The sequence below is a fragment of the Micropterus salmoides genome, unplaced genomic scaffold (genome assembly GCF_014851395.1).
Source record: "Micropterus salmoides isolate LMB-PRFRI ecotype aquatic unplaced genomic scaffold, ASM1485139v1 Ms_hic_scaffold_12, whole genome shotgun sequence".
Lineage (NCBI taxonomy): Eukaryota > Metazoa > Chordata > Actinopteri > Centrarchiformes > Centrarchidae > Micropterus > Micropterus salmoides.
The window spans coordinates 24,792,161-24,813,576 of record NW_024040263.1 but is presented as its reverse complement, the minus strand read 5'-3'; the positions used below and the strand labels follow the sequence as shown (position 1 = coordinate 24,813,576).

General features: G+C 39.7%; 1 protein-coding gene across 1 annotated transcript; it reads right to left on the bottom strand.

Moving 5' to 3' along the window:
* Positions 1–2,093: 2,093 nt before the first annotated feature.
* Positions 2,094–21,147, bottom strand: slc2a15b (solute carrier family 2 member 15b). Its single transcript, XM_038714187.1, has 12 exons — positions 21,103–21,147; positions 18,822–18,920; positions 14,552–14,712; positions 14,276–14,400; positions 13,468–13,613; positions 12,385–12,517; positions 11,856–12,043; positions 8,335–8,445; positions 6,952–7,053; positions 6,032–6,107; positions 4,645–4,772; positions 2,094–3,097 (listed from the first exon to the last, which is right to left on the bottom strand). The coding sequence occupies exons 1-12, from the start codon at positions 21,145–21,147 to the stop codon at positions 2,870–2,872; spliced, it is 1,542 nt and encodes a 513-aa protein (XP_038570115.1). The 3' UTR covers positions 2,094–2,869.
* Between the last annotated feature and the right edge of the window lie 269 nt (positions 21,148–21,416).

Sequence of the window (21,416 nt, the reverse complement as noted above, 5' to 3'; positions counted from 1 at the left end):
ATGTTTTTAACACTGGCCTGGTCGACCCTCTTCTCTCTGTGTCTCTTCTCTGTGATATCAGGACAAGCAGGGATGTGACAACATTTATCCATTCTGCCTCAGTTGGGGGTTTTCAGGGCCCTCATGCAGGGGCTGACAGATGGATCAGCCAGCCTAAAGGCAAGTGGGAAGAGATGAGAGAGAGGATGCCACTCCCCATCCTTCAAGATACTGTATGACTCCCAGATTTGGCATACAGTGTCACATGGTATGGCAAATTTGCAACCCTGGCTGGCAGAACACTGCTTTGAAGATGATGGGAGTTTTACATACTGAGAGAATGCTGCTATTTCTGTGTTTTGCACTATGATCACACTACACAGATTGACAAAGATATCAGAAGATGGTCATAACCTCCCAGAGTAAGACTCTTAACTGTCTCATTTACATGTTGTGCACGGAATTGCAGCTATTCAGTAACTGAGCTTGTAGTCCTATTCGTTGTGGGAACCAGAGACACACAGTAGGCTACCACTGATCTATACTGAGGAGGTGTAAGCGTGATGGTTGGTTGTCGCTCCTTGAGGCTGTCAAAACATCACGTTGGCTGTTCGTTGAGTTATCAGCCTCAGGTCAGTCCTTCTAAGAATGAAAAAATTACTTCTTATGTTTACCACCGTCTAAGTCACCCTTTATGAAGAGTTTTTCAGATGCAACTATAATGGCTTTATTAATGGTTAATAAATAATTTACTAATGCTTTATAAATCACTATAAGCGCTTAGTAACTTTTGGGTTGCCAGGTTATGAAAAATCCCTCTGGCAAGACAAAACAAGTGTCATGCTGGAGGATTATAAATACTGGATTTATAATCCTCCAGCTTGACACTTGTTTTGTCTTTTTAGCTCTTGAGTTCATCAGGAAGAGCCCTCCAACATTGAAGTTGTCATGATGAACCGTTTTTATTTATTTTCACATCCTGCAGTTACAGAGCAACATTAGCATTTACTTGCAATCATCCAATATTCACTCTCATTTAGTCCACCAACTCCTGTGGGAAATATCTGGCTCTTTAGCTGCAAAACGCTCCGCAATGTTCACCAGCTGGCTGCTAACTGTGTCTGTCAGCCGTTCAGGTGATTCAGGTGATAATTCTCTGTAGGTCCATACTGTGTGGCTTATAACAAAGTAAGAAACCTGTAAATAGTAAATTGGATTTCATTCATTTGCACTCATAATTATTGGATTAATAACAAAAATAATGGATGAACATTAGCCTAATGGATTTTTCACAACTCGTCGTTCTTATTAAAAGGCATACAACTCATCTATACATTAGTTGTAAATTTAGAGAAAACAATTCCACCACAAGGCCCTTTTGGTAGCTGTCCTGGAGCATTTGCTTATAAATTATCTTCATCAACAGCTGTAGTTTACCCATTCATAGATATTGTTCACGTTGGGAAAAATACAATTCCATGACAAATGGGCAAACTCCTTCTGGTGACAGGATTGAAAGCTCCAGATGAGCTACTACATGGACCTTGGGGAGAGATTTTCTTTTCTCAACTGCTGTTTCCAAGGTCATGAATGAACTTTGAACCTCACTTTTAAACCATTTATTAACCATTAATGAAGCCATTAGTTACAACCTATAAATCTGTTATACAGTTAAGGGTGCTTATTAGTCTTTCAGTCTACAGTTTTAGTTCCAATCTTGCTCTTTGGCTTAAAACGCTTCTTCTATGTCAGGGTTATTTGTTTCATGATGCATGTGCATTTGTGCTGTAACTGAGGTCTGTAGTTTTGTTTATAGTTTGATGAGAGGCAGTAATGCCAGATAATGATTTTTCTCTTAGCCTGTATTAAGGTAACTCCAAGTTATTGGCGCCACCACAGCTAAATGCTAAAAACAAGTGGCCCCAAAAGAAAATCAAGTATTGTGGTAGCACAGAAAAGCAGCTCCATATTTGATGGTACATTGGGGTAAACTTGGAAAATAGCTTACTGTATGAAGATGCTTATTTTTGTATGTTTGCTTGTGATTACGAGGCTCACTCAACAAAGTAATTTACAGCTCAATAATGCAGAATAACAAAGAAGAAAGAGAAAGATTTTCATGTTCAAACATCTCTATATTGTGTTGTCTCTCAGTGCTACCGACTCCACCATAAAATTTACAAAGAGGTAAAACATCCAACAAACTTGTAAAGCTACCGTGATGTGATACTAAGAAGCTTTACATACATGTGCATCTATTTGAGCAAATATGGACAGTCATAGGAAATAACTACTGCAGTAGCCACAGTATCCAGCTCTCATACGTACAAAGAGACAAAATCACAAACTGGACGAAGATGGAAAGAAAGACAACTGAAGTTCTTCATCAAGATGTTCACCTTGAGCTGAATACTTTCAACATTGTAAAAGGTTGCTTTTATACCTTTCTTCAGTACACTGATGGAAGCACCGCCTTACATGCTAGTGTAAGGCGGTGCTAATGAAGTGATCATGGGGCGTTTTCAAACAAAGTAAAGCTAATCCGGATATTAAAAGATCTGAGGGCACTGTGAGAAACCAATTCAGCTCCTGTAAAAATGCTTTAAGATGCAGAGAAATGGATTAAAATGTCACTGATGGTTCATTTGAAATGCTTGACCACATGACCTCTGTCTCACGTGATGTACTTTGACTGGGGATTAACAGAAACGATTGTGTGTGTATGCGTACGCATTGGTCTTTGTAGTTTCCACATGAAGCAGCAGATCTCCTCGTGGCCACAGAAATTCCACCTTTTATCTCTGCTACAGCTTCTTCAGTCATTAAAAACAAAGAAGGCCCACTGAGAGAAGAAAACCATCATTTACATGTAGGTCCACCTCTTCACTCCTTATTTTTCGTCGTGTTGGCCAAGGGTTCCGTAGCCGTTCATCACAGCCATTTTGAGATGTCCATTGGGAGTCAGCTCGTCTTTGAGGATGTTGTTCTTGGCAGCGAACATCTGGCTGATCTCCATAAAGGTTTTATTCTTGGTCTCAGGAATAATGAAGATGGTGTACAAGGCCACTCCCAAGCAGATCGCACAGAAGATCAGGTAACAGTAAGGACCTGTAGCTGTCTGCGGGGGGAGGACACACATTGTAACTTTGAATAAAACTCATGCATGATCAAAAATAAATATATACTGTTTGGGCTTTCTTTACAATGTTGAAATTTTTCAAGGACAGCAAAAGGAGACACATTTGGAGCCATACTGTCATAGCAGTTTCTACCTTAAAACAGTTGCTATGTACTGCAAGAAAACATGAAATTTGGTGAGAAATATGATCTTTAGACCGAGACAGGCCACAGCGAAGCTAACAAAAGCAGGTTAAAATGATTATGCTCCAAAACAGGACCAGAGAACACCAAAAATAGGCTATACTGTAGGTTTTATACAAACTACTTTAGATTATATTAATAGATTAGTTCGCTTGAAAAAGAGACACTAGGAATTGTTACAGCAGAAACAAGCTGTAAACACTGGCATATCTCCTTCGTGTATTTGCAGACAGTTGCTTATTTACACATCTAGCAGATACGCAGCAACATTAGCATTCATTTGGAGTACTGTGTCTGGCTCCTGAGTCCAGTATTTATTCTCCTTTTAGCTCTGTTTAGGTCTCCAACAACTTCTTAAGGAAATTCCCAGGCTCTTTAGCCACAAAACAGTAAAGTTGTGGGCAGTAAAAGCAAAACGATTTGCTGGATGATGCTAAAAATCTCCATAGAGCTGAAGCGAACTGCAGAGTTAGGCCATACTTGTATGAATAGGTAAAGGTCATAGCGATGAAGCTCCAGGTAGGTATTTCAGTCATCGAATATGAAAATGTTAGTGCAGCAGTAAAGAAGAAAGAAACACCGGAGGGAACTTTTATAAAAAGGACGTTTGGCATACAAAATATAACATAAAATGAGAAAATGTCTATGACTTTGTTTACTCTCTTTTTTTGTTTTAATATTCTGTTTTTGCTATCAAAGCCACAGTCAGATGCGGTGAAAGATTTCTTTCAGTGTGAGTCCAGTACAAAGATTGTCCAAAAAAGAATGTTTAGCCTAGCTTAGCACAAAGACTGGAGGCAGGGGCAGAGTTTCAAGTGAAGTTACAGTTTAAAACAGAATACAAATACAAATTAAAACAGAAAAGATGAAGGACCACATGATGTCACACATCCCAGGTGTTTTAACAGTAGCAGAAGGGACAGATCATTGTCCTCTTTACTTTGTGTCTCTTCGACTAGAACAACACTGGAGGACAATGAGAGACAGCAAGGTCGCAATTTTAATTGGTCGTTTTAATGGCAATTGGGGAGTCGCCTCTGTTCAAACAAAACTAGACAGCTCATATCATAATTGACATGTGCCTGACAATGCCTGACAAGCCACAACAGATCGTGGAAGCAATGTCAAGATGAACTTGAGGTTCTCACTGCAAACTAGACTAAAAATTAAGAATAAACATAACCTGTGCACATAAGATTATTTTACATTCTACATACAGAATCCCCCCATGAGATCTGCTACACGTCACACACAATTTGGTCACTTCAAGATGAACATTTCAAAATCAAATACAGTACAGTACAATACTGTATGACCAGAACTGAAAGGAGAATTTGCTCTCACCTCTAGGAAGGGAAAGACAAAGCCGATGGTGAAGTTGGACAACCAGTTGAGGCAGCCGGCCACAGTGTAGGCAGCCGGTCGGTGTGACTGCTTAAACAGCTCTGCAGTGATCAGGAAAGGCACACCAGCTGCACAGAAGAGACAAAAAAAGTGTATTATTTTAAAGGACACATTTTGACAACAGCAATCAGCCATGGTTCACTTCACATGCAATTCATCATCGGTCTGATCCAACTAGGCATCCTGTCAGGTTTCATAATACAAATCACATTTAACCACAGTACAGCTGTATGAATCTATTGGGTGTAGTGAAATTAACATCAGCGTCTTCATTCGTCAATTAGTTTATCAATATTCCCACTCATGACTATTCATTGGCAGTCATTCAAAATAAACAGAACATGATATAACAAATGATAAACATTCCTCAAGCCCCAGTGCTATTATATTACACTTGTTTTTTCAGCATGTACTTCATTATGTGTTCATTATTACTCAGTGGTCAAAGATTGACAAAAGAGGAGGATGTTTGTCAACTTGGCAAAAGTCCAACTCCAAACCACAAGAAACAGAATAGCTTAGCTAGGACTAGTGCAATTCATTAGTTTGATATGCAGGATCTATGAGATGGTTTCTTGGCTTTAAACACACAATTCTTCATTGTTAGAAGTGAAGACTATGAAGGAGAAATGTGCATTAGTAAAAGCTCTAATGATGAGCTTTGCAAATGACGTCCTCATTATCTGTGCATCATAATTGCATAGAGGAAGGTTTAATATCGTCAAACCAATAACTCGGCCATAATTTGTCAACATCTGTGGTATGCATGGGGGGCATCACCGTGCATGCAAGGTTTCGTCTGAAGGAAACCGTATTCATCACGGCTAGCTTATGAACAATGAGCCATTAAAAGTCTAATTGCAGCAACAGAAATCCTCGTCTGTGTGCCGAGGTATAGATTTTGCTGGCTTGACGAATGAAGCTATGTAAACCAGATTCGTTCTAATTCATCATCCTCGCAGGTCCACTCAACGTGCCTCCCTCCTAAAGTTGTAAACTATTGCCTCTTAATTCACTTCACTCAACTCATCCAGTGTACAAATGGCTGTGGGAATGGATGTTGTGTGGCAGTTATGATTTCCTAATTTACAAGACTAATGAAATACAATATCTCTTCACAGTCGGAGGAGGAGTAGGGAGGGAGAGTTGCTGGTTGTTAGATTTGGTGCCTGCTGTTGTGCAAGCTTCCAGCAGGGAGCAGTGTTATCTTACACACTGTGAGGCCTGACTCTAGAGCAGTATGTGTGGACTGGAAATGTTCATTTTAAGTTTTTAAAAAGAGGTTTCAAGTGAGATGCAGAGAGGGTAGATTTACTCAAGTGTTTACCTGGGCCGATGCAGAAGCCAGCAATAATCCCAACAACGCAGCCCACACTGATGTAGCGCATGAAGGACAGCTGCGCCTGTGATTGGTCAAGCACAAGTCATGAGTCTGAAGTTTTAAACAGTAAACAATTCGTACAGTTTCTCATAATTACTCATTTGTCTATTTTATATATTTTGATATATAAATAAACAGCTGAAGAGAGAGACAGGAAATGAGGGGAATCCACCAGGTGATCCCCCATTTGACTACATTTAATACATTATATATAAAAATAATTAGTAACATGATTTGTACGATGAATAGTTCCTGTCCTGACATTTACTTGATACTTAATTAGTCATTTATCAGTAAACTCAGTTCACCATTATTTAATGAAGGGAACTTTTTTTAATAATAATAATAATAATAATAATAATATTTAAAATGTTTATCATTTTACTCTTAAAGAATAGGTTCACAATTTTTCAAGTTAAAACAATAGTATGAACACTGAAACGGGTTTTGCTTGCTGTAATCATTCCATCCCTAATGTGATTTCAATGTAAGTGATGGGGGACAAAATCCACAGTCGTCCTTCCTAGCAGAAATGGATCGAGGCTTCATTTGTTAGACACATCCTGTGGATATCTTCCAATGTTACAAGCCCTTTCAGTACAAAATTCACTTTTGAATACATTTTTGCACAGAATGAGGATGGTGGATTTTGTCCACAATCATATACATTGGTATGAACAGGACACATGATTACAGCAAGCAAAGCCTGTTTCAATGTTCAACCATAAACTAGACACAGATTTTAGTTAATGTTTATTTAAAAGTGGTAATGTCTTTAAACCTTACTGAAAACAATGTCCTACTCCACAATCTGCAAGTCATTGTATTATATTCCTAGACGAGCAGTGCATCAGTTGATCCTGTACCTGGAAGAAGACAGACACTGTGATCCCAGCACAGCAGAGTCCCATGAACAGGAATCCACCAATCATCAGAGGTCTTCTGCCCAGACGCTCAATAGTAAAGCACTGCAAAACAGACAAAGAGGCAAACCCTGCTGTGATTGGCTCGTAACAGGAGATTTCATCAAGAAGCAAGAAACAGTTGACTTTTTGTCCTCTGATCATTCATTTCAGCCCATTTCATATTTTCTGGGGGCCCACAAACAATACATGGAGTATTTCATGTTTTTCATGCAACACAAAGGGCAACAATAATTAGGCAGTTGGCTAAATCTGGCACATTTACATCACACTGATGTTAATAATTTTTAAATAAATAAACACATGAGTAAAAGTAAAGTAATGAAAATCTAAAAAAGAAGTCAAATATATGTGCTGTGTCACTAATTCTGTTTATCTAATTTGTGGTTTTATAGGGACAGGTATACAGCATGGACCAGTGCCACATAGTACAGTATCAATAGATAAAGAGTTCAACACAGTGATCCCCCGAACAGTGAGAGACATCAGTCCAAAGGAGGACTGAGATAAAAGATGTAAATTTGTAAGAACTAAAGTTGCTTTTACTTAAAACATAAAATGACTCTTACACAGCATATTATTAGAGCTGGAAATTATTTCATCATTGATTAATCTGCAAAGTACTTTTACTATTAACTATTCTATAAAATGTAAAAATGCCACTTTTCAACCACAAGGTACCAGAGTAAATTTTTTTTTTTTATTTTGTGTCACCAACAGTCAAAAAGTCTATCAAAAGATATTAATTTTACATAGAAACAGAGAGCAACTCATTCTCACATAATGTAATGTTTTGTATTTCATCTTTTTAATGACTAATGTGATCGGTCGATTATCAAAACCGTCAATTTAATTGTTCATTTATAATTAATTGTCAAGTCTCACATCGCCAAAGGTGACCTTGTCAAATTACTTGTTTTGTCTAAACGACACCATCTCAGGGCAACACATAGACAAACAACCTCTCACGCCCACGGACAATTTAGGGTCACCAATTAACCTAGTCTGCATGTCTTTGGACAGTGGGAGGAAACCCAGAGAGAACCACGCAGACATGGGGAGAACATGCAAACTCCACACAGAAAAGCCGGGGCAACCGGGGTTTGAATCCGCGACCTTCTTGCTGTGAGGCAGTGCTAACCACTGCACCACCATGCCGCCCTCTAAACAACACACCAAATCCAAATTTATGTAATATTATCAATGGAAACGAGCATCAAATCCCCACCTTGGATGGACTAATGAAGTGGCTGTTTAAGCACCATATATAAAATAGTGTTATATAATAGTGATAATGATGTCATCTGTGTGATAATGTCAACTCACCCCCAGCAACCCAGCAATGACCTCAATGGCACCAGTTCCCACTGTTGTGTACTGAATATGAGGTTCTGGGATTCCTGCGTCCTCAAATATGTCATTTGTGTAGAACCAGATCTGAAATTGACAGTGACATGAAGTTTATAATACGTCGGACCACAGAAACATACCCACACACAGACGGGTGCTTTGAAACTCAAAGTTTGTCTTTTTTTCCAGTTCTGCTTATTTGGTGTTTCCATGCGATTCATCATAGTGATCATTATCATCACACCAACCATCACTCATGCATTTGAGATGCAGCGTTTCATCAGTATGGACTTCTGACAAGTGCTCCCCTTGAAATTAATTTGTGTATTCTCATTAATCACACTTTGCTGATGCAACATCCATCATTGATGAGGTGTGGAAAAGATCGTGATTGGTGCGGTTCAATGCTGTCTTGTTGATTTAATATCCATACATATACTATTTCATCACCATTGCAGCACTGAAGTATGTATACACCCAACTATCAAAGCAGAAAAAATACAGAATCACAAACAGTTTGAAAAAGCTGAAACATTTGAACCAGTTATACTGTTCTGAATACATGAATTGTCATGACAAATCATATATTAATGAGCTAAAATTCTCACTCACTAAACTGAACTCCTTAAAAACAGAAATCGTGTGTTATTTCTATCATATTGGACATTTTTCTTTTATATGCATAACTTTAACAAAACTGCTAGATGCTGCTCAACCAATAAAACTCTGGTGACTCAAAGACTTAAAGGATTGCTGTTTGACTATTTACACTCATATATATTAGGAATAATTATTTTGTTGCTTTTTTTCCCCTCATCCATCCAGAGTCATATTCTAGATAAGCTGGGTAAGCAGAGCAGCTCTAGCATATTTCCCTTTGAGACTTCCTTCAGCTCTTCCAGGCCAAACCCATGCTGTTCCTGGACCAGCTGACTGATGTAGTCTCTTGTGTGCATCTGAGTGTACACCAAGGTCTTCTCCCAATTACACAGCCAGAGGGAGCCACCTTAAGGGCCCTCTGCACATGTCTGAACTGACTAATCTGAATCCTCTAAACTCCAAGGTCTTCGTGGATCACTTAGCTCCTTCTGCTGTTTGAGAGTGAGCTGTGCTGAAATCAGTTCTTTAGGTCACTACCTAAGAGATGGTCAGAATGAAGACCGGCCCATAAATCAAGAGTCTTGCTTTCCTGTTCCACTTGCTATTGGAGAGTCTACCTGAAACTACCTGGGAGTTGGTGTCACAATCTTTTTTGCCATTACGTGTGGTACTTGAACTCCTTAAGCTGGGGAGAGGACCATGACCTTGATGGCACTATCTTGCATCACGTCACCACCACACTTATCCCCCACCTACAATGCTGTCCTTTCATCCCTTCCCAGGAGATTGAACAAACACTCACATTTGGCCTCATGCGACTATGCCAATGACGTGAGGTGTTCAGACTTGGCCTCACGTGACTCCAATGACCAGCTGTGGTTGGTCATTGGAGTCACGGTTATGGTTGTCGCAACAACAGCCAGGACAGTGCTTGAAGTGGAAGTGCCAGTACCCCCCAACCCCCAAGGTGACAGGTGATTCAAAATATAAAGGAATGTAATTTAGTAATCAGCTTTTGGACAATGCACATTTGTTTCTTCTTTATTTCAGTTGCGTTGCATGTTTTCCTATTGTCCATTGTTTCATTTGTTATTCAACATTTCTTGTTGCTGTTTTTCAGAACATTTTTAACAAAAGCTTTCAAAAAGTGATGGAGACAGTCTGATCCTGACCTGTCCCCAGCGTCCCCAGTGTAAATGACACCTATCTGTCGATACTTTTAAATGTCCCGTCTCATCCAGGCTGTGATTGATCGGTTCACGACAAGTGACATGGACGCGCTACATTCAGCACACGGCTGCTGGAAACGCACCCGAGCTTCTCTTCTACCTCGTCTCTCTCCGCCGACAGAGTTTAGCAGGCAGACGAGAACGGAAACAGGTGAGCGTCATGTAGCGCCCAGAGAACCTGATATGGAGAGGGCAGAGGAGAGTACCGGCAGCTTGGGAGAAGTCCCGGTACGCAAGAAAATGTCCCGGTATGCCAAAGTAAAATGTCCAGGTGCCGCGTACCGGTGCATTCCGGCCCACTGCAAGCACTGAGCCATGAACACTAACGAACCAAGCGGTATCCATCACCTTGATAATGACCCTGCAGAGGCTAAATAGGTGGTTGGATTCCACCACAGATTTCCCTGGTTTGTATTACAGTCCATTAAATGACAAAAGGACAACATCATCTGCAAAAGTGCAGAGATACCACTCTAATGCCACTAAATTTGACAGATGCCTTGATGAACCATTCTTGAAAATAAGAAAGGGGACTAAGTGCAATGAGCTTCACTTCATGCAGAGAGCACAAGAAACCTTTCATTTTCATCAAAAGGCCTGCAGCATCTGTCTCAGCACCCTACACTTTCACAGTACCTCTTTCTCCGGATACCAGTAACAAAAAGAGGTAAAAACTGCTTCACTTTTCAATGACTGCTCTACATCTCGACCTTTCTTAACAGGCCCATACGGCATTCTTTTTCAGCATGTACTTATCATTTATTTCTGAAGTTAAAAGCATTCTAGCCTCTCTTTTTAACATTGTTTGGTTGGCTCCTTCTCATTTCAATAGCTAGATCTCCAACAAACAAAAAGTACTCATGGAAATGAAGTCCCTATTGTTTGGCTTGTCACTGCCTGAAATGGCAATGTGATATGATAGCCCTCTGTTCTTTCTTTGCTAGGAGAATGATTCTGTTCACGTTGTAGGAGTAGTTCTTTCAAGATCTTTGGTGAAGTGGTTCCAGATGTGCTGATACCTATAATAACGCCACAACAGCGCTACACATACGGTGAAAGAATCCGATCTTTTTTTCTTGCCGTCATCATTTTGCAATGACTGAGGTTGGTATAAATAAAATTATAAATGGCCAAGATCTTTAAGAACAACAAGCATGTTTTCACTTGAAAATCTCTTGAAATGTGTGATTTAGCATTCTGTGCCACAGATTCATTGCACACAGTTTAGACGTATGGATTCGTCTGGATGTTTGAAGCCTTAAAGTGTTCCCGTCTGAAACAGCTGGGACAGTGGGACTCAGTGGGGTGTCCCCCTGCTGGGAAATGGTACTAGCATGTGCCTCAGCATGCACAGAGCTTCCATCCACATGGAGGAATGAGTACAAAGATGGATTCGACTTTGTGTGTGGATGACTGGACCCTCTTATGTGGGGTAACACTAACAGAGGGGACCAGGAGATAATGAGGCGTGGTCCTGTTGCCCCCTGCTTAGTCACTCAGTGGCTGCATGTGGGAATGTGATGTATGGACAGGAGGAGGTGCAGACGGGTGGAGCACAGCTGGGAACTGTAGCAATATTAGTTCTCACTCTCATATAATAACTGCACAGTCCAAAATGTGTGCACACACACAGGCACAAAGATAGAGGACAACACTTTTCAGACTTACCGCATCAATGCCAGACAGCTGCATGCCAACGTTGACAACCGCAATGGTGATGACCTGCCAGCGAACACAGCGGTCCATGAGTAGGCCGCGAACAGAGATGGTCTGGATGGAGGAAAGAGAGCGCTGTTCCTCCTGCATCTCTTCCACCTCTGCCTGAATGTTTCCCTTAGTACGGTACCATTTGAGGGCTAAAGAACAGAAAGAAAAGTGTTTACCAGCCTGCAGAAACACCAGTCCCTGCATCAGTTTAAATTTCAAGAGGAAACAGAAGACCCAACATCAATATTTAGAAAAAGAGTGAGATCAACAGGTCCAGTCATCCCAGTACATTCAGCGGTATGCTGTGACAACCAGCTGACAATCTGTTTATCACCACAACATGCAGATCCCTCCCGCACACTGAATTCAATCATTGAACAAGAACCAAGAACTACAGGTTGTTAAGAGAAATTAGTCCAGTCTTTAGTCCATGCAATGAAACATAAATAACACATTTAGGAGAAAATGAAATGATAGTCCACTTTCTAACCTGCGATGGTGGCATGAACATTTCCCTTCTCTATTAACAGGTACCGTGGACTCTCTGGAAACCATGGCAACAGCATAAGCTGGAGCATTGTGGGAAACACCACCAGGGACAGGAGCAGAGGCCAGTGCTCCTCCTGTGTGGAAAATACAAACATGACTCCTTACTAAAACCTTGCAACATAACAATTGAAAGCCTACTGATCAACCCATCATCAAAAATACTGGCCAAGTGCAATATCTAAATCTCAGGATTTGCTGCAATGTTTTGATAAAAAGATACATGTTTCACAACATGCCATTATAAATGAAACATTGTGGTGCTACAGATATAGGTAACATGCTTGTTTGGTACAGATAAAAAATCCCATCATCAGTATTTTTATTTGTTTTTCCAGTGAAAATTAAATGAAAAAACTATCACTCCCACTAAAATCGTGACTCATATCTCAATATCAGCCCTACTTTTATCCCTATTAAAGATGTAAGTCATTGTCTTTTTTTAGCATTGTTTTCCTATGCAGCTGTTCCATAAAGCTACAATCCCCCCTCTACTATACCGGACAGATGGAGAGAGCATCACCTCATCCAGTTCTACTAGAAACAGGGAAAAAAAACATGAAGGGTAGGAGGAGGAAAGCTACAGGGACAGCTGGTCATGTTGTATAAATAACTGTTATCTAATTATAGCACTACAGTGTGTTCACATACTGTATCATGCTACTTATTCATGCTTTTAAGTGTTATGTGAATGTGCTTTAGTTTAGAAAAATATACTGGTGTGCTTAAAATAGTTTCACACTCCGGTCTGAGAAGAAACTAGCATCTGATGTGTATTTCTAACGCAAGACTAGATAGAGGATAGAGGACTAGCTGCTTACGCTAACATCTATGCCTCAGATTCAGAATGTAATTCATATCATGCCATAAATCAGAACTACGTCAACCATTACTCAATAGATTTAGGATGAATCTGTTCACACGTACAGCATCAGTCTTATAAAGGAAACAAAGTTTGTGTTACCAATCCATCCACCCACAAGACAGAGTAGACCTGTGTAGCGTTTGAACGCCATGATGTTAGTACCTTTCCCAGCAGTTCATGGAGTCCCAGGACCTGAGCGATGAAGACTCCAAGACAAATGTGAATGCTGGGAACGAGGCCCAGGAAGCCTCGCAGGTTCTTGGGGGCGATCTCACCAAGGTACATCGGCACCACACTGAGAGAGATACCTACAAGGAAAAAACAGAGTGAACCAGGCACCAATCAGCACAACAAAATTGAAATGAAAATCTGTCTTGAATGAATGTTTACAAGCCGTGATTTCTTTTTTGGGTGTCAAAGAGTTTTTGTTCAGCTTGTCTGCTTCTTCTAGAAAAAATGTGATTCAACGTTCCACTTTTTTGTTCCAATTAAGTAATATTTCTTAATGTCTCCAACTTGATAGAGGTTGGTGGACTGTGAAAGACTTTATCATACTATCTCATAAATAATTGAAAATGTCTTGAACCAACCTAATGAAACCAAAAACCAACGCAAATGTTTTTCTTTAAACTTATATTTCCACAGGCATTTGTTTATACTGTAGTTTCTTAATATGCACAACTTACTATTCAGTTGTTAAACAGTAAATGAAATTCTGAAGAAAATGGGGGAATTGATTTCAAAAAGGCTTAATGAAGAAAAGCAAAAAAGACACCAGAAGCCCTTTCAAAATAAAGCATGACTAATTCCAGTGAAACATAAGCACGTGAAACAGATCTGCTAATTAATTATCTCTGTAATGTGCTTTTGTAGCTTTGAATCTATTCATTTTCAGATAAATCTCACTTTTTGCATTAAAAATGCTCATAGTGTCTGGTTAGGATGCTATGTGATGCATTGTCAGGCCTACCTGAGTGTATTCCTGTGATGAAGCGTCCAATAATGACCATCTCAGGCATCCTCCACCATCTGCTGAAGCCCATAAGACCTCCTCCTATAAACACCAGCACAGTGGCTCTCACCAGCGTCCCTTTCCTGTTTGGACACATAGTGATCACTTTTCACTCAACTTTCTCACAGAATAAGATATTTTGACGGTCGGAGACACAGGCTGATGGCATTTCACATTAACATTTTGATGAGCATGTGTTATATATTCAAAAATCATCCACACCCGCACACTTACCTTCCATATTTGGTGACGAGTTTGCCCACCAGCAGGGCCCCGACCATCCCACCAATAGCAAAGATCGACACGGTGAGGGAGTACAAGACGGTGAGGAGCTCCTCCTCCGGAGTCCAGTCATAACTTTCTATCATGGTCTCATTGTAGAATTCTTTGATGTACTGGTAGAATAAAGAAAGGTTCTTTTAAAATGGTCCAGCAGGAAAAAAAATTACATAAATTCACTACAATATACACAGACCATGTGGAATTACATGATATTTGCCCCAAATATGCCAAATAAAATCTACAAAATTTTTCCTATAAATGCCATTTTGCTTTTAAAAAGTACAAAAATATACATGCTACAGTGTGTAATATGGTAACTTAGCACTACACAGCAAAAAGAAGAAAACTGAATAAAACAATTCATACACCCCATCACTCACGTAGACCTGGGGCCCAAAAATTGTAGCCATGAAATGTGACATCATCACATGATGAATCATTTCCCACAGTGCCACACATCTAAATGTCTACATTAGTTGCCATTTTCATAGCGTTGGGTGTACGCTGCACCGGGGGATGCGGCGAAGACATGCTTTAATCAGCGTGTGGGGCAGATATATGCATGTGATTCTTTTAGAGTAGACGGGAAGTTCATCGAGCCCCCACAGTCATAGTCAAATCTAATTTGATGAAACAGGTGACAAGACTGTGGCGTGACAAAACTGTACTGCCAGGGCCAACAACATTTCTCAGATTTGGTTCAGGTTTATCTGACAGTGAATCTGTCCTGGAGAATCCATTCCATTAAACCCAATGTATCTCGAGAGACACGATTCATTCACTCTCTGTGAAATGGAACGTCAGAAAACTGAAACAGGAGAGTTCATTTTAATTTGCATGAATAGTTTAAGTATTAACAATGCTCAACAGATTAAAAGATGAATTATTTTGTTTGTTAAATAGTGAGGATACTGAATGATAACATGAAGGAATGGATGGTCCTAAGGGAGTTATGAAAAGAAGGGAGAGAAGTTTTAATTTGTCAATTTGTCATGGAACTTGACAGTGTGTGTCCAATTCGTCCCATGAATGTGACCCTCTCCAATATAGGAAGGGATCTGTGTAAACTGGCCAGTTTAATGTTCATAATTAATTATTACTTAACATTACTTAGCCTGGTGATGGTTGAGCAACAAGTACTTGAGGTAACTTGTAGATCTAGGGTGTGTAATCAGGCTTCAGACTGCACACATACCTGCTGTTTAAAAGGGAAGGCCTTTGAAAAACAAGGAGGCAGTTGTGGATCTCATGGACATGGATCTTTACTCAGCCTTATTTTTGCCAGCAGTAATTATTTAGTCACTTAAACTGCTATCTTAAAACAGGATCTTCATTGTTTTCTGTTCATTTATCACAGTAACTTCATGTCACTACAGAAATGGTAACATGTAAATTCCATTTATAGTTATAATATGTAGTTATAATCTCAGGTTACCTTCGACAAAGAAAAATTATCCAAATCAGTTCCATGCAGTGAGATTCAGAGAAAAAGAAAATTTGGTGCACCGCTAGCTGGACTACCAGTGTGCCTGCGCCTCTTGCCATTAGGGCACATGGTCACAGTCGGCAAAATACCTAGTGTTTTCGATCAGCAAGGAGGGAAATTCAAATTTTGCCACTAATATTAACACAAACCGTTCCGAAAAACCATTACAAATGGCGTCAGTATATGATTTTGATGTGCTGTTTTCTTGCTACTGTGGTCTTGTTAAAACTGAGCTAAGCAAGCTAACGTTATGACGTAAACTTAAGGCCGATGCCACATAGAGATTATAAAGGTGAAGTGTTATTTTGACCATCGCTTAGAGTTTTAGCAACTGGTCATCAATTTTGTGTATTCTTGCCGTGCTATTTGTTTTTTTGTTTTTTTTTATTGTTCACTGACTGAAAAAAATGTTGATCTATTCACCATATTGTAACTACATGGCGTTACTGGTAGGAGATGAGGCAAGACTGGAAGTTTGGAAAGCTCGCTACACATTGCAAGGTTTATTGCGCATGTCTAACTGTACAGTGTCGTCTCCGCAATTTGTAAATCATGCAATTCTTGCACAGCTCTGCCCCAAAATTTTTGGGAGCAGAGGCCCAGCAGGAATCCACTTCCTCCATGCTCATCTTCCTCTTCATGGCTAAAGTGAAAGGAGTCTCTGGGGACTCGTCTCTAAGAACTAATATATGTGTGTGTGTGTGTGTGTGTATATATATATATATATATATATATATATATATATATATATATATATATATATATATATATATATATATATATATATATATATATATATATATATATATATATATATATATATATATATATATATATATATATATATATATATATATATATATATATATATATATATATGAATCATCTGTAGACATCATTCGTTTTTTCCTTCAGTATTAAAGGTGAATGTGAGACGTTACTTTGTTGACGTAATGTGTAACAAATGACGTGACATTAGGTCCGCTTAGCAGGTCCTGGCAGATAAGTGACTCTTTTTTAAACAATAAAATGCTCACTTCACTTCAGTCGGGCGCAACACTGAAATATGCAGAAAGTTAGGAACTGATAAGCAGAATCCAAACGCATTTGTTATCAAATCCACAGTTCTTGGAGTTAGGGATGGGAGTCATCTTCATATGTGTCTTCATCTTTCTTCTCCCTTTTTATTGACAGATACCTAGATACCAGTAAGTTTCCAATGCCAACGAAAATACAAGAATAACTACAGCTTGATATTTGACCCCTATTTTGTATATTGATATAAACCTATCATTTGAATGACAACCAGAGCTACTGAAAAAACTTCTGAAGTTATTTTTTCACTTCTGCTCAAGCCTTTTTCTCCAGTCCACTCCTACTCACTGTCCCTGCTGTCAGATGGGATTTGCCTAACAGACGAATCCTTCTCTTTAGTTACAAAGAACAATCTTAAGTCCATTATTTTGTGGAAATGTGTTAAATGAGTAAAAGTTAACAAATAAATAAATAAAGTATATTTAGAAATGATATTGTGAACTACTGCATGTGATAATATGTGATAACATCCAAACACATGGTCAGCAAAGACCTCTTTGAAAAGTAGCCCTACACACACACACACACACACACACACACACACACACACACACACACACACACACACACACACACACACACACACACACACACACACACACACACACACACACACACACACACACACACACACACACACACACACACACACACACACACACCTGAGGCAGAGAAAAACTGAATTTCTGAACTTGCAAAATAAAAAACCCTGTCATAAACCTGAAAAAAGGCTTCTCTACACCTTCATACACAAACATATATTTTAATCAAAGTTCATGTCATTTGACCAAGTGTCAGAAAAGGAAGTTCTGCCTTCAAACGGTGCTTCATAGTGACTCCCACTCCTTATTGGACGTTTCTGTGATAGTTTTTTGACCATTCTACTTGGTTGAAATCATTTAAAGAAACAAGTACTGGATATGGGGCTTAAGAAAACTTTCCGTTGCCTGGGGACCACACTGTGCTGTAGAAGGTTTGCAGAGCCAAGCCAAGCTAGATTGGCTATGTACTGTATAAAAATAGTGCGTTCCAATGTCTGACCCACGTCCAACCTGGAGACGGTGAGATGAATGGGCTAAAGACAGAGGGCAGATTTTCACATAAGCGGAGAAATATTTGAAACACACTCTTGTCGCATAAAATTCTACATATAGCTTTAAATGAGAGATGGCCAGCCTACCGGTATTGTGCATATGTCTATCAATTAGTGGAAGAATAAATCAAAATGACAATAAACTGTGGGAAATGAGGAATTCTCTTTCCATGTAACCCCCCCAAGAGGAGTATACTACAATAGCATGAGACATGGCACTGAAGCTCACATGCTTCAACATGGGGCGGTCCATGGCTAAACAGGAAAAGTTCACAACTAAGTCACTGTACAGTGGCCAATCGAACATCGAGGGAACAGAAGAGAGCACATGATGAGGCACACAGCACTTTCTAGATTTGATACACAAACCCACATGATTCCACATGACAATGAAAAACAATCTGACCTTCACTATGCCCATTAACATCTAAAATGCCTCAACTTTCACCCCAGTGCGCAAGTCTCTATCAACTTATTCTGGGAATAGTGTGATGATAGAATGATGGTTATCATGATGACAATGATGATGATTTGGTAGAGACACAAACCTGTGCAGGAGAGTTGACGACTGCCAAATTGTAGCCATAGAGCATGGAGCTGCCGAATGACGCCAGAAAAGCCACCACCAGCAGAGGCATAGTAAGATGCTGAAGATAAGATGAAAAGAGGAGAAAATGTCAGAGACCAACAAAAAGAATGCAGTAAAATGTCCAGAGGCCTGAAGAAATGTTTAAAACAATGCAAGAAACATCACTGAGATCCAATTTAATGTGAGATCACAGCAATTAGTAATTAACAAGACTTTGCTATAACTTTAAAGAGCTTGTCTTTGAAAGGAATTTTTGGAAATGTGACCTGGCCAGTGAATTTCACTATATAAAACTTGCCCATCATGGCCAGCTCCAGTACTTAAGGTCATGTTTTCAGTTATGCATGTGTTTTCTGTTGGTGTTTGTTTTCTCACATTGCGTTTCGTTTCAGGTCTACTCTGTTACCCGTTCCCTGTCTGCTTGTTCCCTGCGACAGTGTTTCTTTGTATTTAGATTCCCCCGTATTTAGAACCAGTTACGCCCTGCGATGGATTGGCGACCTGTCCAGGGTGTACCCCGCCTTTTGCCCGATGTCACCTGGGATAAGCTCCAGCCCCCCACGACTCTGTACGCAGGATAAGCAGTTGACATTTCTGTACTTCTGCCTGTGAGTTATCTGTGTTAAATAAACAGTCGTCACCTGTGCCTCCTGGAGTCATGCATTGTGGGTTTATTCCTTCTGTGTGGCTGCCCTGATAAAATTTAGTAAGTATAAATTAGTGTACTGAATAAGCAGCTCCATTAGTTGTACAGTAAAAAGGCCTATATTTAAAAAATCTGAGCTAGATATTCATAATACATATTTGCTTGTTTTAATGGCATCTTAGTTTAAAATGATCAGAAAATAATTTTAAAAAAACAATTTCAAAGTTAGCCAAAGTTACCAATCAAAAATTTGCCAGCAAAGTTCAATATATGTTGAAATCTTCAAAACTAAATGATGTGTGCATGTCCTGTTGTGTCCATTTTCTAGATTTGTCTGCTGCCTGTTAAGAGATTACTCATTCTGTAGGCGTATTAAGCAGCATTATTCTGAAAGTAAATGTTGCATAGGAGTCTGTGATCTTTGGACTTTGCAACAGAGTTGAACAGGCACTGAGCCGCATGTGACGGAATCAGAAGATGTGAAACAAACGGCACATGGACACAGGCCAGATCCATTTGTACCATAAACACATTTAACTCTCTGAATGAGCTGAACAAATCTACGCTACTTTGCAGCCACAGATTTAATGAAGCGACAACAGCTCAGGCAAGTCTTGAGAAAAGACCACAACTACTGTACAGCTACAAAGGGGCCTCAGCGGGGTAACTCCGGGGTGACCACCCTAAAAGCCCAGTCACATGAGTCCCACTCAGTCTTCAAAGAAAGGGGGATGTGAGGCAGTCTACTTTTCATTAGGAATGGCCTGGAGTTATTCGCTTCAAGTCCAGCACACAAGAGCTTAGTTGACCTATTTGGATGGAGCATGGAGAAACATGTTAGCTGCACAAAGGTTTTCATCATTTAAATAAAATGCGGGTTTACAAAGACCAACTTTGATAACTTATATATCAGCGAGCCAAAGGAATCCACTAATGTGAAAATGGAGGATGTTGGTGTCTGCGTGTTAGTGCAAAGAGCAGACAGAGGAGGAACCCTGGGCTCTGTATGAACAATAACAGCATAGATGCTTTAAAGAAACCTAATTTAGCCTGTAATGGCCTGATAGAGAGCGTTGAACAACGACACGTGAAAGTAGCTCAAAGCAGACAATGCTGCCCAGTCTGCACTCAATTTAGGTTGATTATCTGTCAGATGTGCAGCTCTTCATATGTCACTTTGGTCAAAGCTCTGGACAGCTATGAAGACTTTTACTATAGTCTTTTAGTGGCTTTTCTTAGTCTTTTGAATAGTTTTTAATTAACTTAGTGTAACTTAAAGGCTGTTGTTGTGGTTCACAAACTTTTCCATGTTAAAAATCACAGGCAGCATCTGATATGTTGAAACCAAATTTGGATATTTTTAGATGAATTATTGCAAATACCCTGTATTGATCTGCACTGTCGGTAGGCCTTTTATTGAAGACAATGGTTTAGGGTCAAGGTCAGGTCGGAAGGACCTCTGCTCAAGATAATCCAAACATTAGGTGAGTAAAACTGCTGTGAAATAATTATACTTTGACATGGCAACACCATGTAGAGAGCTGATCTACATGTCAATCGCCGGTACAGATTAAATTCTTAAATGAATACTCACCGTGCTGATCTTTGCATCGTTTTCCAGTAACAGTTCCTCCGCCATTTAAATCATGAATAATTACTCCCCGTGTGTGCTCTGCTTGTTTGAGATGAGAAACAGCTCATCCGCACAACTTATTTTTTAATTCCTTACTCCGCATCCCCATATGTAGTTTTCAGACACAGAGGAGGCGTGTAGTGTTGATAGGCAGAATTAACAAGCTTGTCAAACTCCCGATGTCCAATCATCGGAGCGCATCGCAGAGCAGGACCATCCCCTCGTTTCCCATGGTCCATCAGCAATCACATGAGCCAAGTAGTTCGTCATGTGTC

Bases quoted from the DNA above. Each gene is read 5' to 3' on its own strand.
- slc2a15b (XM_038714187.1), bottom strand. From the start codon at position 21,147: ATGGCGGAGGAACTGTTACTGGAAAACGATGCAAAGATCAGCACG. The intron at 12,044-12,384 runs GTTAGAAAGTGG...TCTGTTCTTTAG, and splicing joins TGTTCATGCCACCATCGCAG to CCCTCAAATGGTACCGTACT. The intron at 3,098-4,644 runs GTGAGAGCAAAT...CTCCCCCCGCAG, and splicing joins TTGTCTTTCCCTTCCTAGAG to ACAGCTACAGGTCCTTACTG.